General features: G+C 42.8%; 1 protein-coding gene across 2 annotated transcripts in view; it reads left to right on the top strand.

Moving 5' to 3' along the window:
• Window positions 1-14529, top strand: part of ATP10A (ATPase phospholipid transporting 10A (putative)) — a 281162-nt gene that overhangs the window by 170147 nt on the left and 96486 nt on the right. For both annotated transcript variants that reach the window (XR_003941956.1, XM_030201381.1), the window contains exon 7: window positions 2269-2521. Coding sequence is in view for 1 of the 2 variants with exons in the window: in XM_030201381.1 (XP_030057241.1) it covers window positions 2269-2521 (253 nt within the window). In the remaining variant the exon portion in view is untranslated. The remainder of the gene's footprint in view (window positions 1-2268; window positions 2522-14529) is intronic.

Genomic DNA, 14529 nt, shown 5'->3' with positions numbered 1-14529 from the left:
ACAGGTGAAAATATCCGTATCCCTGTGCCAAGCCACTGAGGTATAGATCTTCCAACGTGAGCTTTTTTTGAAGTAGGCCTTAATTGCTGTTCAGAGTACAAGGAAGAGGAGAGGCATAAAAAAAAGGGGCTAAAAGCTTATTGATCATCTGTGTCGTGTCCCCCCCCCCCCCCCGGTCAATCAATTCCATTCTTTTAAGCATTATGTGTGTAATGTATATCATGGAATGTCTTAACAGCTGATGACATGTCCGTATCTCATTTTTATGTGCTTTGAGAGGAGGTGTCAAACTTCTGGAGTTACTTTCTTAGATTGAGAAATGTATCGTGACGCGGGCACGTACATTTTGGAAATTAATGCTCAGTGTAAAGAATACCCTTCAAAACTTTTTTGTAATATAGATTTCCAGTCTTTTTGATAATACAAATCATTGGGTGCAGGGGTGTAATGAGATAATTTAGCACTCAAAGCTTTCCTCAAAGGGGGGGGGGGGGGGGGGAGGTAGTCTCAGGAATAACATTAGAAAATATTTTTTCACTAAAGAGGGAACAGATGAAAAAGCTTCTCAGCAGTGGCGTAGCCACAGGTGGGCCTGGGTGGGCCAGGGCCCACCCATTTAGGGCTCAGGCCCGCCCAACAGTAGCACCCGTTTAGCGGTAGCTGGTGAGGATCCCAAGCTCAGCCAGCTGAAGACTTCCCCCTGATAACGAAAACTCTACTCTCCACAATACTGGCACCTGAGCATGCTCATTTTTCAGCGCATACCTGCTGCAGACTGCCAAGGTGGAAAGAAGTGTTTTACCACCAGCTGAGATATTTTTTAGTGGTGGTTGGGGGGGGGGGGGGGGGGGGAGAACACTTGGTGCCCACCCAGTTCTTGCCTAGGCCCACTCAAAATCTGTTGTCTGGCTATGCCCCTGCTTCTCAGTGGAGCTGGTAGACCTCCAAATAGTGGCCACATTTAAAAAGCCTAGAATAAGCACAGTCAATCCTCCCTTGCAAAGAAGTGAATGGAAAAAAAATGGAGGTTGGTTGTAGCCTATTTAAAAAGGAAGCAAATCTGACAGACTAGATGAGCCTTACAGTGTTACCTGTCAGCATATTCTGCAGTTCTGTGGCAGATTTTGAATTTCTGTTAAGTAAGATATATCGCTGCTTTAAATATAGAATCTTTAAACATCTCAACATGAACTTAGCTTTATGACATTACGAAGGCAATTTTAGGAAAGTTATGTGCCATTAAATGTATTTACACATAGAAATCAGTGTAAATGTACTAGTAAGGATCTTAGAAGAAACACACACAAATTTCAAGGAGGTGTCACTTAGGCATGGCTTGGGTGGCTCTTCAAGCTATACTCATTCTATTGGCTAACTTCTCATTTGAAAAGCAAACAGACAAGAGGGAAGTGCAACCCAAAACAAACACCACCAGAGAAGAATTGGGGTGGGCCATATGTGGAACAAAAAGACAGAGTCATGGCTAGGTGGAAGCATAGTATATTGAAGGACCCGACTCGGCCTATGTTTCGGCAAGGTGCCTGCATCAGAGGTCATATAATAGTCTCATAAGTAATATGCTTCCTGTATAGATGTGATAAAAAACAAAATAGCATAATGGTCAGCTGACCATTTCGCTATTTTGTTTTTTATCACATCTTTACAGGAAGCATGCTACTTATGAGACTACCATGACCTTTGCCGAAGGCAACTTGCTGAAACACGGCCTGTGTCGGGTCCTTCAATAAAGTCTGCTTCCTCCTAGCCAAGACTCCTTGTCTGGTGTAACTTCTCATTTGGACCAGGGCTGTGGAAGAGATCTTGGAGGGCGGGGTGGGCCAGTGGTAGTTCCACCTCCAGCATGTGGCATTTTTGGTGCTAGCGGTGATCGATGCTGCCTGGTTACCGCAAGGTTAGAGCGGGAGCCCTTAGGTGGCGGTATGTCCCCCCCCCCCCCCCCCCCCCCCCCGGGTTAAGGCCATGTGGTAAGTGCAATCTTACCGCATGGTCATTTTTCTCTTTTTTTTTTTTTTTGTACTTTTTTACCCGCTGTGGCAAAAATGGCCGCCGCCATTAGTGCAGGGCCCCTTTTACCACAGTTTAGTAAAAGGGCCCCTTAGCCCATGTTCTACACTGTGGACACCCCTGTCCTATACAAAACTAGTATCCACATATTTCAAAGGCAATATAAAAGTAGTGAAACAGGTTTTAAAGAAAAAAAATGTTTGCTATACCTATTCATTTATTTATTTATTTTTTATATTTCAGACTCTCATTCCAATTTCCCTGTATGTATCTATTGAAGTTGTTAAAATTTGTCAAATATTCTTCATTCATCAAGATAAAGATTTGTATGATGAAGAAACAGATTCTCAGCTGCAGTGTCGAGCCTTGAACATCACAGAAGACTTGGGGCAAATCCAGTACATCTTCTCTGATAAAACTGGCACTCTCACACAAAATAAAATGGTTTTTCGAAGATGCACTGTTTCGGGCATTGAATATTCTCATGATGCCAATGGTGAGTCCTTTAAATTTATTTATTTGTTGCATTTGTACCCCACATTTTTCCACCTATTTGCAGGCTCAATGTGGCTTACAGGGCCGGTCTTAGCAAGTGCGGGGCCCTATGCAGACCAATTTGACGGGGCCCCACCCTAGCCCCGCCCCACCCTAGCTCTGCCCCCCACCCTAGCTCCAGAGCCGGCCACCCCTCCCTCCGAGCTCCAAGGCCCCCAGCTCCAGGGCTTGTCGATCCTGCACAGTCAATGCTAACTGAAAACCATGTCTTTTTCACAAACACAGATACACCCTAATCCACTATAGAATAAGTAGTAATACTTAAACTTTCTATTTAGACAAAAATTAAACTGAACCCCCAAGATGCCAGACTCTGCATACAACACCACAGAAACAGAAAATGTCCCCTAGTACTGTGCAAAATATAAAGACAACAGATGTAAATTTGAAAAAAAACTAACAAATACCAATCACCACTTTACAAATTAACAAATAGAAACAAAACAAATATAAAAAATAAAATAATACCATTTTATTGGACTAATACATTTAGCTTTCAGAGGCCAAAACCTCCGTCCTCAGGCCAATACAGTATAGAGCTGTTATAGTATCCTATCCTGACCTGAGGAAGGGGGCTTTGTTCTCCGAAAGTTTGTCAAAATGTATTAAAATTAGTCCAATAAAAAGATTACCTTATTTACATGTTCTATTATAAACATTTATTAACACAGCTACAATACTATATCCTAAAGCAAAAAAATAAAAATATTTATTTTATTTACAGTTTGTCGTCTCTGGTTTCTGCTTTCCTCATCTTCTTTTCACTGTCTTCCTTCCATCCAGCATCTGTCTTCGCTCTCTCTCTGCCATCCAGCGTCTGCCCTCTCTGCTGTCCCCTCCATCCAATGTCTGCCCTCTCTCCCTGCCCCTTCCGTGCACATCTGCCCTCTATCTCTGCCCCTTCCATTCACTGTCTGCCCTTTCTATCCCTTCCATCCACTGTCTGCCCTTTCTCTCTGCCCCTTCAATCCACCATTTGCCCTCCCTCTCCTATCCATCCGGGTCTGCCCTCCCTCTCGCTCCCCCTTCCATCCAGGATCTGCCCCTCTCTCTGCCCCTTTTTTTCAGCCCCACTATCCCACCAGTCCCCCGTTTCAGCCCCAGCCCTTTTCTCCCACCAGTCCCAAGCTTCAGCCCCAGCCACTTCTCCCTATCTCCTTTTCAGCCCCCAGTACCCACAGTTTCAGCCCCTGCCCCTTTTCAGCCTTCAGTCCCAGTACTAGCCCCCTTATCCCACCTACCCTCCTCTTCAGCCCCCTTCATCCACATGCCTTATATTAGAGCCCCACTTTTCAGCCACAGAACCATTCTTCCATCTGATCCACGCATGCCCCATTTTCCCACCAGCCCCATGCATGGCCCCCATTTCCCATATGGCCCCTTCTCAAACCCCAGTTCCAGCCCCCTTCTCCCATCTGAGAACCCCCATCCCACACCCTTCTCCCATCTGAGTCCCCCATCCCACACCCTTCTCATATGTGAGTACCCCTTACCCCCTCCCCCCAACTGAGAACCCCCATCCCACACCCTTCTCCCATCTGAGCCCCCTTACCCCCTTCCCTCAACTGAGAACCCCATCCCACACCCTTCTCCCATCTGAGTCCCCCTTACCCCCTCCCCCAACTGAGAACCCCCATCCCACACCCTTCTCCCATCTGAGTCCCCCTTACCCCCTCCCCTCAACTGAGAACCCCCATCCCACACCCTTCTCCCATCTGAGTCCCCCCCCCAACCCGACCCGACCCACCTACCAACTCTGTTCTCCTCCTGCTGCACCCACTAACTTTCAAAAAAAATTGAGAAACGCTGAGTAGCAGGCAGCGCCTCGCGTCTGCCCTGCTAGTAAAAATCTGCACGTCGTCGGGCCGGCCTTCCCGCATTAAGTCCCGCCCTCCTCTGAGGTAATAGGCTCTTCCCGCATTAAGTCCCGCCCTCCTCTGAGGTAATAGGCTATTACCTCAGAGGAGGGCGGGACTTAATGCAGGAAGAGCCTATTACCTCAGAGGAGGGCGGGACTTAATGCGGGAAGGCCGGCCCCACGATGTGCAAGAGATTTTTACTAGCAGGGCAGACGCGAGGCGCTGCCTGCTACTCAACCGCTTCTCAATTTTTTAACAGGACAGCGATCAATTGTCGGGGGGGGAGGGGGGAGCGGCGAGCGGGGCGACCCATGAGCGCAGGGCCCTATGCGGCCGCCTCGGTCGCCTCGCCCTAAGACCGGCCCTGGTGGCTTACATAGTACTGTCAAGGCATTTGCCCAGTCGGTTGATAGCAAATACAAGGTTGCATAGTGATCGAATGAGGTAATTTGTGGAGGGTCGAAGGGGATGAAGATAGTATGTTGTTCAGTGCGATCATTAGGCATGCTGTGTTTCTGGGTGAGGAGGTTTACTTAGGGTCGTTGGGGTAGGCCTTTTTGAAGAGGTTGGTTTTTAGTGATTTCCTGAAGTTCAGGTGGTCATGGATTATTTTCACAGCTTTTGGGAGGCCATTCCATAGTTGTGCGCTTATGTAGGCAAAGCCGGATGCGTGTTTTGTATTTGTCCTTTGCAATTTGGATAGTGTAGGTTTAGGTATGATCTTGACGATCTGACTCTTTCTTATTGGTAGATCTATAAGGTCTATCAGGTATCCTGGGATTACGCCATATATAATTTTGTGGACTAAAATGCAGATTTCTAAGATGATCTGTTCTTTGATTGGGAGCCAATGCAGCTTTTCTCAAAGGGGTTTGGCACTTTCGAAGCGTGTTTTGCTGAATATCAGCCTGGCTGCTGTATTTTGGGCAGCCTGGAGTTTTTTTTTGAGTTGTTCTTTGCATCCCGCGTAGATTCCGTTGCAATAATCTGTATGACTTAGGAGCATTAATTATATTAGGTTTCGAAAGGTTTCCCTTGGGGAGAAAGGTTTTAATCATTTGAGCTTCCACATTGAATAGAACTTTTTCTTGATTACAGAGTTTACTTGTTTCTCGAGAGTAAGGTTGCGGTCGAATGTGACGCCGAGTATTTTCAAACTGTCTGAGGTAGGGAGGGTATTTCCTGGGGTATTTGTGGTTGTGGGTTTGTACTTGTTATGTTGAGAAGAGAGGGTGAGGCTTGCTTGCTTCTTAAATGAGGCAAATGTATAGTAAAAAGTGAGTGTGCACACAAATATAAAAACTGAGGGTGATTCTATAAGGGGACACCTAGATTTAGGCAACAAGAAAGCACCAGTGGAAGTTATTCTTTTTATAGAATACTAGCGTAAGGACTGAAAATATGCCCATATTAAAGGTGCAAACAATGGCCATAGAGCATATATATTTTTTTAAAATCACATGTTTGATTTTTAAATGTTTTCATGGGGACAAAGCTGAAGATTTAGGGAATTTACTAAATTTTCCTACCAATGGTTTGAATTCAAGATAGCAACAGAGATTTGATTTATATTTCCTTTCTTTGAAAAATGTTCAGTTAAAATCTATTGGAGAACAGAGTTTTGCGTATCAGAGCGCAAAGATCTGGAATGAACTTCCTTCTCAAATTAGACAAATTTACATTTTAGAAAGGTTTTAAAAACATTTTTGTTTTCCAAGTTTAGTTATTAAACAAATATTGCTTTATGAGAAATTGTTAGTAATTTCTTGTTTAAATTTAGATAATTTCCAAATAAACAAACTCTTCTACAGAAGCTCAAGAAATGCTTCCAACAATACTCTGCAGAAACGGTTCCCTTAACGCTCTGGGATTATTATAAAAATCACAAAGAGGAGGAAAAGACCTCAAACTGCCCGAGTGCTAAGGCAGACTTCCCACCAATATCTTGAAAGCACTCACCAGGCTATTGCTGATCATCGGCCAAAAACCTCCTCAAAAACATTTTTGTTAACTTTTTCCTGGTTTTTTTTTTTTTTTTGCTTATGTTTCAAAACCTGTATTCAAGATTCAGCATGTCAACGCCAGAAACAAGTTTAAATTAACTTAGCTTTAGCTTCTGAGCTGGTCAAGCAACTGAACACCCAATATCATAACTCCCATAACTGCATGTAACTCTAGGCAAGCTGTATAGAATCTGGGGGTTAGCGACTAGCCCGGTCACTGGCTATGTCATGTGACATAACTGGTTAACGCCAATGTTAATTGGCTGATTGGCTAAATTTAGCCACAATTAGAATAAATAGGAATCTCACAATCTAAATTCACCCCAAATTAATCAACTACAAATTAGGAAAATGTAAATATTTTTTTATATATAATTAACATATCATCTTTATTAATATTAAACATAAACACATTTATTAATTACTTAACTTATTGTTCTATAACTACACATATCAAAATCTCATATAAAAATAACCATTCATCCTTCCTTCATACATTCATTACCCATAAAATCCAAAAAACCAATAACCAAAAAGTGGTTATTGGCTTTTATAGGTAATGAATGAAGGATGAGTGGGCTAAGTTTAGCGCCAGATAGGCTGAGGTCTGTCTTTGGCCACTAGAACTTAGCTGGTCAGCCAATGAATATCAGCTTAACCGGCTACGTTTTTAGCAGCCAAAACCCCCCCAGAAATTCAGGGCCGGTCATTTAATTTCCAGGTTTGCCACCGACTGCAGGAGTTAGCTGGGCTCCCTCCCATGGTCTCAGTATCGGCCCCATAGATATTACTTAAGCCAGGTTTTCACCTGCTTCCTGATGGTCTTGAGTCCCTCTGGGAGTGAGTTCCAGAATGAAGGGGGTAAGGGGGGAGCGCATCCTGGGAAGGCTCACAGGTGGGTGTCACATTGTGTGATTTCCTTTGATACAGTATAGATATTGGTGATCTTTGGGAGGAACTTAGAGACTTCAAGGGTGTATAGAGGGCTAACTATTCTTTAGATACTCTGGTCCATTTTGTTTGAGGGCTTTGAAAAACGAACATACGGGTCCTTTTACTAAGCAGCAGTAAGCACTAACTCGTGCTTACCTTGCAGGAAAATTCACTACCGCTGGTTATGCTCAGGCATCCCGTGGTAGTTTTGGCATCTGCACGTGCTTCCTACGTGCAAAAAAAAACAGTTTTTATTTTTTAGCGCTGGGGGTGTGTTTGGGAGGCAAAGGGTAGGCATGCCTAGTGCTAATCCTAACTGTGATCTTAGGAGAAGTTCATACTTTTCAAATGATATTTTGAAGTCCGGTATCTGCTTGAGTTAGGAACCCACAGAATCTGTTTTGCTTGTGTTCAGAGGGTTTTTTTTTGTCCATTCCTGAGTTCCTGTTAAACAGTCAGTTTACTCAAAGCTGTGGGTAGATCTGGTTCAAGTGGTATGAGTGGTTGCAGATCATTGGCATAGGTATAGTAGTATATGTCCATTGACAAGCAGCTCAGCTTAAGGCTTGAGGTAGGTATTACATTAATAAAATAGGAGGCAGTATGGATCTCTGTGGTACATTACAGTTCAGTGCCCAAGTTGACGTGCTATTGCTGAACAGAACTGATTGTTGTCTGTCCATCAGATTGTATCGTCACGGTTCAAATCCTGTGCCACTGATACCTACTTTCTGTCAGCTGTGCAAGCATGATATGGTCTACAATGTTGAAGGCTGCTGAGAAATCCAGCAACACTATATTGAGGTGGATCCCCTGTCGCAGTTTCTGTGGAGATTGCCAAGCAGAGAAATAAGAACTGTCTTAGTTCTGTACCTAGGCTTGAAGCTAGATGGACATGGGTCTAGCCAGTTTTTCGTTTAGCCAGTCACTGAGTTGAATGCAGACTGTCTGTTCCATCAGTGTTTCCAGAAAAGGGATGTTATATACTGGCTGCTAGTTTTCCAGCTTCTCCTGGTCGAGAGCTCTTTGTTCAGTAGGGGCAATACCTTTTCATTGGACTAATTTGGCACATTTTTTGATTAGCTTTTAGCAGCTAACACTCTCTTCCTTTTCTGACCGGAGGAAGCGGGTGTTAGCTGTTGAAAGCTAATCAAGAATTTTATTAAGTTGCTCCAAAGAAAAGGTATTTCCTTAACTTTTTAAAAACATTTGTTCTGAATGTTCTGCCAGGCTTTAGCTTTCTGAATGCTGAACTGATTGATTTGGCCACTTTGAGGAATGTGTTTAGTGTCAGGAAATAATATTGGTCAACAGAATACCATCTGTGAAAGTATTTCAGCTGTGTTAAATATTACGCTTGCTTCCGTGCCTTAGTGCAAAGGATGTTCTTCTAGAAAGCTATTTGCATGTTGGTCAGATCATCAGACTGAAACCTACCTATTAAGCATGAAATTGGACTTCCCTGACACAGAGGGAAAGAGTGGGGACTCTAGCTGTTGCCCATTGCTCTTAGTTATCGTTGATTAGAAATATCACTGAGCTGCTCATTGTGTTCAACTTCAACAGATTTTATCAACATTTTACAGCTTTCTAGGGAGATTTAAGGTGCCCTTTTACTAAATGGCGGTAAAATTTGTAGTTGCCATGGCTTAACGCGAGATTTTACTGTGTGGTAGCTTCAAAGTTAATGTGGCAACTAGTGTGAGCGCTCCCTTCAGGGATGAGATGATCACTGAGGGACTCGCCCCACAATAGCCAGGACCCCTGCAACCAGTCACAGAATCTATGACAAGGCAGAATTGGTGTGTAGAGCCTGAGCTCTTTCATTAAAACTTGGGGACCATGGGCCAATTTCAGCACACAATTGAAAAGGTGCCGGTACTCAGTACCCCCAAGTACCCCCTCAAAAAAAGCCCTGGTGCTACCCGAGTAGCACGGCAGCCATTACCACATCCTAAATAGATTGTGGTAAGGGCTCCTGCAGCTAATGGCCACGCTGTACTGGGGAAATTAGCGCATTGACATTAAAAAAAAAAAAGGCGGCCATTTTACTGCCTCACTAAAAGCAGCACCAGCCACTTTTTAGCGCGGTTTAGTAAAAGGACACCAGGATGCACTGTTTGAGGAATGGGGTGTATTATTAATGACAGTGCCCCCTGAAACTTAAAAAAAAAGAAAGCATAAAACAAAAATAAAAATCCCATAAGCACCAAGGGAAACTAAATTAACATTTTTGCCTTCACCCCTTGCTGGATGCTGTTGGGTGCAATATAAACATGAAGTGGAAAAGTAGCCCAGTGGCTTGAGCCCCGTTCTTGACATCCAGAGGGTGCCTGGTTCAAATCCCACTGCTGCTCCTTGTGATCTTGGGCAAGTCACTTAACCCTCCATTGCCTCAGGTGCAAACTTAGATTGTGAGAAATACTCAGTGTACCTGAATGTAACTCCCCTTGAGCTACTACTGAAAAAGACGTGAGCAAAATCTAAATAAATGAAGTTGGTGAATGCCCAGCCTATGGCATAATAGGCAGAAACTGGTGTATATATACACATACCCCTGGATTCTATATAGGTTGTAAATATACAAAATTTGATTCACCCTTTCATATAGTTGTCAAACAAAGCATAACATGAATCAAAAAACACATTGATATAAGAATCACTAATGTTTGTGGATGAATGAGAGGAAAAGCTTCATACTTCCATTGCTCTACTCGGTATACTAACCAGAATCAAATACTCTGTATTGGATCATAAGCTGAAAAACCTCTCTCTGTTAACCTCAAAAGGTTATTAACAAAATTGCAGATCAATTCAAACTTTGACTTATCTGTGCTGTAAGCTGTTGCGTTACTGGTCTCACAGGGTGAGGTCCCGACGGACCCGTTTCGCGTAGGCTTTTTCAAGAGTTCTCACAATCAACCCCAGAGAGCTGTCGTCTTTCGGCATGTTCTGCAATTTTGTTAATAACCTTTTGAGGTTAACAGAGAGAGGTTTTTTCAGCTTATGATTACTTTTTACCGTATTGCTCCAATACAGAATATTTGATTCCGGCTAGTATACCGAGTAGAGCAACGGAAGTATGAAGCTTTTCCTCTCATTCCTCCACAAACATGAGTGATTCTTATATCAATGTGTTTCTATATAGGTTGACCAGGGCAGATGTGCATGCAAATTAATTGTTAACGCGGGAACAATCAATAACTGGAGTTACTTGGCAACAATTTGGATTTGCGCACACATCTGCCCTAGTCACTATTCTGTAACATCTGTGCCTACATTTCGTAGTGCCCAACTCAAAAGGGGCAAGGCTGTGGGAGGAGTATGGGCAGCTTGGGGGCGTTCCCAGAAGTTGGGCGCAGTTGTTATTACATACGGTCATATCCGTGCCTAAGTTGGGTGCTGGCATTCCACCCGGTTTCAGCAGGCGTAAATCTAGTACCCGATGTTAGTCACGATATCTGTGCTAAACTAGTATTCTGTAAAAGGCACACGTCCTTTGCAGGATACTGGTCAGTGCAGTTCTTTTCCGCTAACTGTGGACGCCGTTTTCTAAACTTGGCCCATAGTGTACTGCGAAACGCAGAAAAGTTGGAAGCACATTTTAGTGATGAACGGACCATCTCCTTGGGTCCTTATGCAGCAAACTAGTAATAAAAACAAATTTAAGAAAATAGCTAATCTCTACAAAGCAGCAAAATGAAATTCATTCCTCAGCCTACACTATAATTTCTGACAGCCTGACCTGTTGAGTTTACCCACTCCTCCACACCCCACCCTCTCTGCCCCAAAGAGAAAATCCATTAGAACTGCTTTCAAAAGGTGGTGATGTTCATATTGGAAGACGTGTTTTTGCAGGTATTTCATAGGCTGTGTAGCAGAAGCAGTTTATTCTATCCTAGCTTTGGCCATAGCTGCACAGCTTCCTCTCTAATATCCTTGCAGATGTCTTGATGCTGTGAAATATATTGTTTTTGATCTAATCTACTTAAGATTGTTCTTAGTAGATAAACTTCAGCTCTGACTAGTAGCAGTGATGCCCTTTAATTTTGTTCTGTTTACTGTCTTTAACCACAGCATTTTTAAAATCCTGAAGAGATTTAATGTCACCTTGAAGCTACTGGAATTGACTGGAGCAGTCACTTTTAATACCATCTACTGCTTTAGTCAGGCCATCTGTTTTACACACCAACAACGTTACCTCCTCCGAAGTCATCTTCAAAGTAGTGGTCAAGGCCTGAAGAGCTTTCCATGGAATAGGTTTCTAGTCAATATCAATGATTCTAAAATCTAAAAGAGGTTTACTAAAGAGTGACAACTAGTCAAGGGCCTGACCTTTCTCATGAGTCACTTGAAAATCATATGCTGATAGAGTATCCGAGATCAACAAAAAAATCAATAACATCTAAGTGATCCCTATTATCCAAATGAAGATTAATATCTCCCAACAACAATAAAGAACCAAAATTTGAAACTTGTTAAGATAAAAATTCAGTAAAAGGCTGTCTCACTTTTGCAGTATACAGGAGGACAATAAACCAAGGTAAAACCTATTGATCCTGAAAAAGAAAAATCTTGCAACTTACAAGAAAGCATTTCCAGACCGTGAATACAAACTGAGTTAGACAGCAAAACATTATAAAATCCTTTATAAACTACAGCCAAGCCTCCTCCTGGGGGCAGGTGTAAATGCAATGTCTAGATGTTGTTTTTTTTTTTTTTAATCAGTGTTGCGTCCGTGGTATGTTGGGCCCACCCAAACCACTCCCTCTTCTCCACCCCCCACCCTTTGTACACAGTGAGTATCATTATGTGTTAATATTATTATTATTATTTTTAACATTTGTATAGAGCTACCAGACGCATGCAGCGCCGAACACCTGACATAGAGAGAGAGTCCCTGCTCAATAGAGCTTACAATCTAAAAATAATACAGACAGACAAGACAATTAAGGTCGAGGGAAGTACAGAGTGAGAAGGAACAAGGGGAGGTAATTGAGTAGTAGGAGCCAAAAGCAGTGGTGAAAAGGTGGGTTTTCAGCATAGATTTGAAAACAGGTAAAGATGGAGCTAGACGTACAGGCTCAGGAAGTCTATTCCAGGCATAAGATGCCGCGAGGGAAAAGGGACGAAGCCTGGAGTTAGCGTTGGAGGAGAAGGGGGATGACAAGAGAGATTTGTCCAATGAGCGGAGTTCATGGGGAGGAATGTAGGGAGAGATGAGAGTGGAGAGGTAATGGGGGGCTGCAGAATGGATGCATTTAAAGGTCAATAAGAGAAGTTTGAATTGTATGCGGAAGCCTTTGTAAAATGGCTTTTACATGTGTATGTAAGCAGCTACTTACCTGTGGAGATTTTCTTAAAATAAGGTCCATAATGAAGTTACCATATAAAGATAAATTATATAAGTGGTGCTGAAAAAATCATACTTATGCGGTATTCTATAAGCCACGCCTAAAGTTCAGTGCAGTTTATAGAATACACGCATGGAAAGTTGGGTGTACATTTAGGCTCGGCCATTTGCACCACGTGGTGCAAAGGCCTGCACCTAAATTTACCCATAGAGCATCATTATTCTGTAATTATGCGTATAACTCAAAGCCACACCCCATTGCACCCATGACCCTCCCAATCCTGCGTCCCCTTTTTTGGAACAGATGAAATTTTTAGACAGATACCACACATAAAATTTAAACGCGTTAGTCCCAATTAAATCTAATTAGTGCCAATTGCTTATTAAAAAGCCAGTTATTGGCACTAATTGGCATGTTATTCAATTAAATGGTACGTGCAAATCAGGAATTCGCCTAAATTTGCGTGCACAATTTGTGGTGGCCTTTACAGAATCAGGGGGATAGTGTAATTCCAGTGACACTAGACTAGGAGCAGACCACCTATAAAATGTGCACATCCAGAGCCCTGACTGGAAGTGCACAGCTTGAAAAAGTTTCTAACAATGTGAAAATATAACCAGTGTTAAAAATGTGTTCATGTAGAGACTGACCTAAACCTCTTCAGATTATTTTAAGAAACCACAGTTTAGCAGTTCTCTTAACACCTGCAGTGCCACTAGCTGGCTGTAGGCAATGAAAATGTACAGGAATGTACGGCAAACTTCTTATTAAGAGCAGGGCTGCCACAGCAACAGAATGGAGCTGGACTTAGAAGAATATCAAGACCTATATCTGTTGGAATACAAAGAAAAATAAAAGGATTATGAAAGCCAAATTATGAGGCCCTTTTACTAAGGTGAGCTGAAAAGTGGCCTGTGCTGGTGTAGTTGTGTGTTTTGAATGCACGCAGGTCAATTTTTTGTGGCGCATCCATTTTTGGCCTGAGAGCTTAGTACCACCCGCATGTTTTGGGCCCGTGTCAAAAATGGAATTACCACCCGGGGTATGCGGTAGGCGGGCGGTAGTTCCAATTTGGCGAATGTTGGACACAAATAGATGCCTACGCGCCTTAGTAAAAGGGCCCCTAAATTCCCATCTCACAGCAAGAATGCACTATTTGAAAAAGTTAACAAGTCGACATATGAAGGACTTGGCTATCATGACACACAAGAACATAACATAAGAGTAGCCATACTGTGTCTGACCAATGGTCCATCTAGCCCAGTATCCTGCTTCCAACAGTGGCCAATCCAGGTCACAATATATGGCAGAAACCCAAATAGTAGTAACATTGCATGCTACCAATCCCAGGGCAAGCAGTGGCTTCCCCATGTCTGTCTCAGTAGCAGGCTATGGACTTTTCCTCCAGGATCTTGGCCAAACCTTTTTAAAATCCAGTTATGCTCACTTCTGTTATTACATCTACTACTACTCATTTCTGTAGCACTACTAGATATATGCAGTGCTGTACATATTATATGCAGGTACTTTCTCTGTCCGTAGGGGGCTCACAATCTAAGCTTTTTGTACCTGAAGCAATGGAGGCTTAAGTGACTTGCTCAAGGTCACAAGGAACTCCACTGGGAATCAAACCCAGGTTGCCAGGATCAAAGTCCACTGCACTAACCATTAGGCTACTCTGTTGTCGAGTGAAAAAATATTCCCTCCTTTTTTGTTTTAAAAGTATTTCCTTATAACTTCCTTGAGTGTCCCCAAGTCTTTGTATTTTTTGAAAGAGTAAAAAAATTGATTCACATCTAC

Source organism: Microcaecilia unicolor, chromosome 4, assembly GCF_901765095.1.
Source record: "Microcaecilia unicolor chromosome 4, aMicUni1.1, whole genome shotgun sequence".
NCBI classification, from domain to species: domain Eukaryota; kingdom Metazoa; phylum Chordata; class Amphibia; order Gymnophiona; family Siphonopidae; genus Microcaecilia; species Microcaecilia unicolor.
This window is presented reverse-complemented; position numbering and strand designations above follow the sequence as displayed.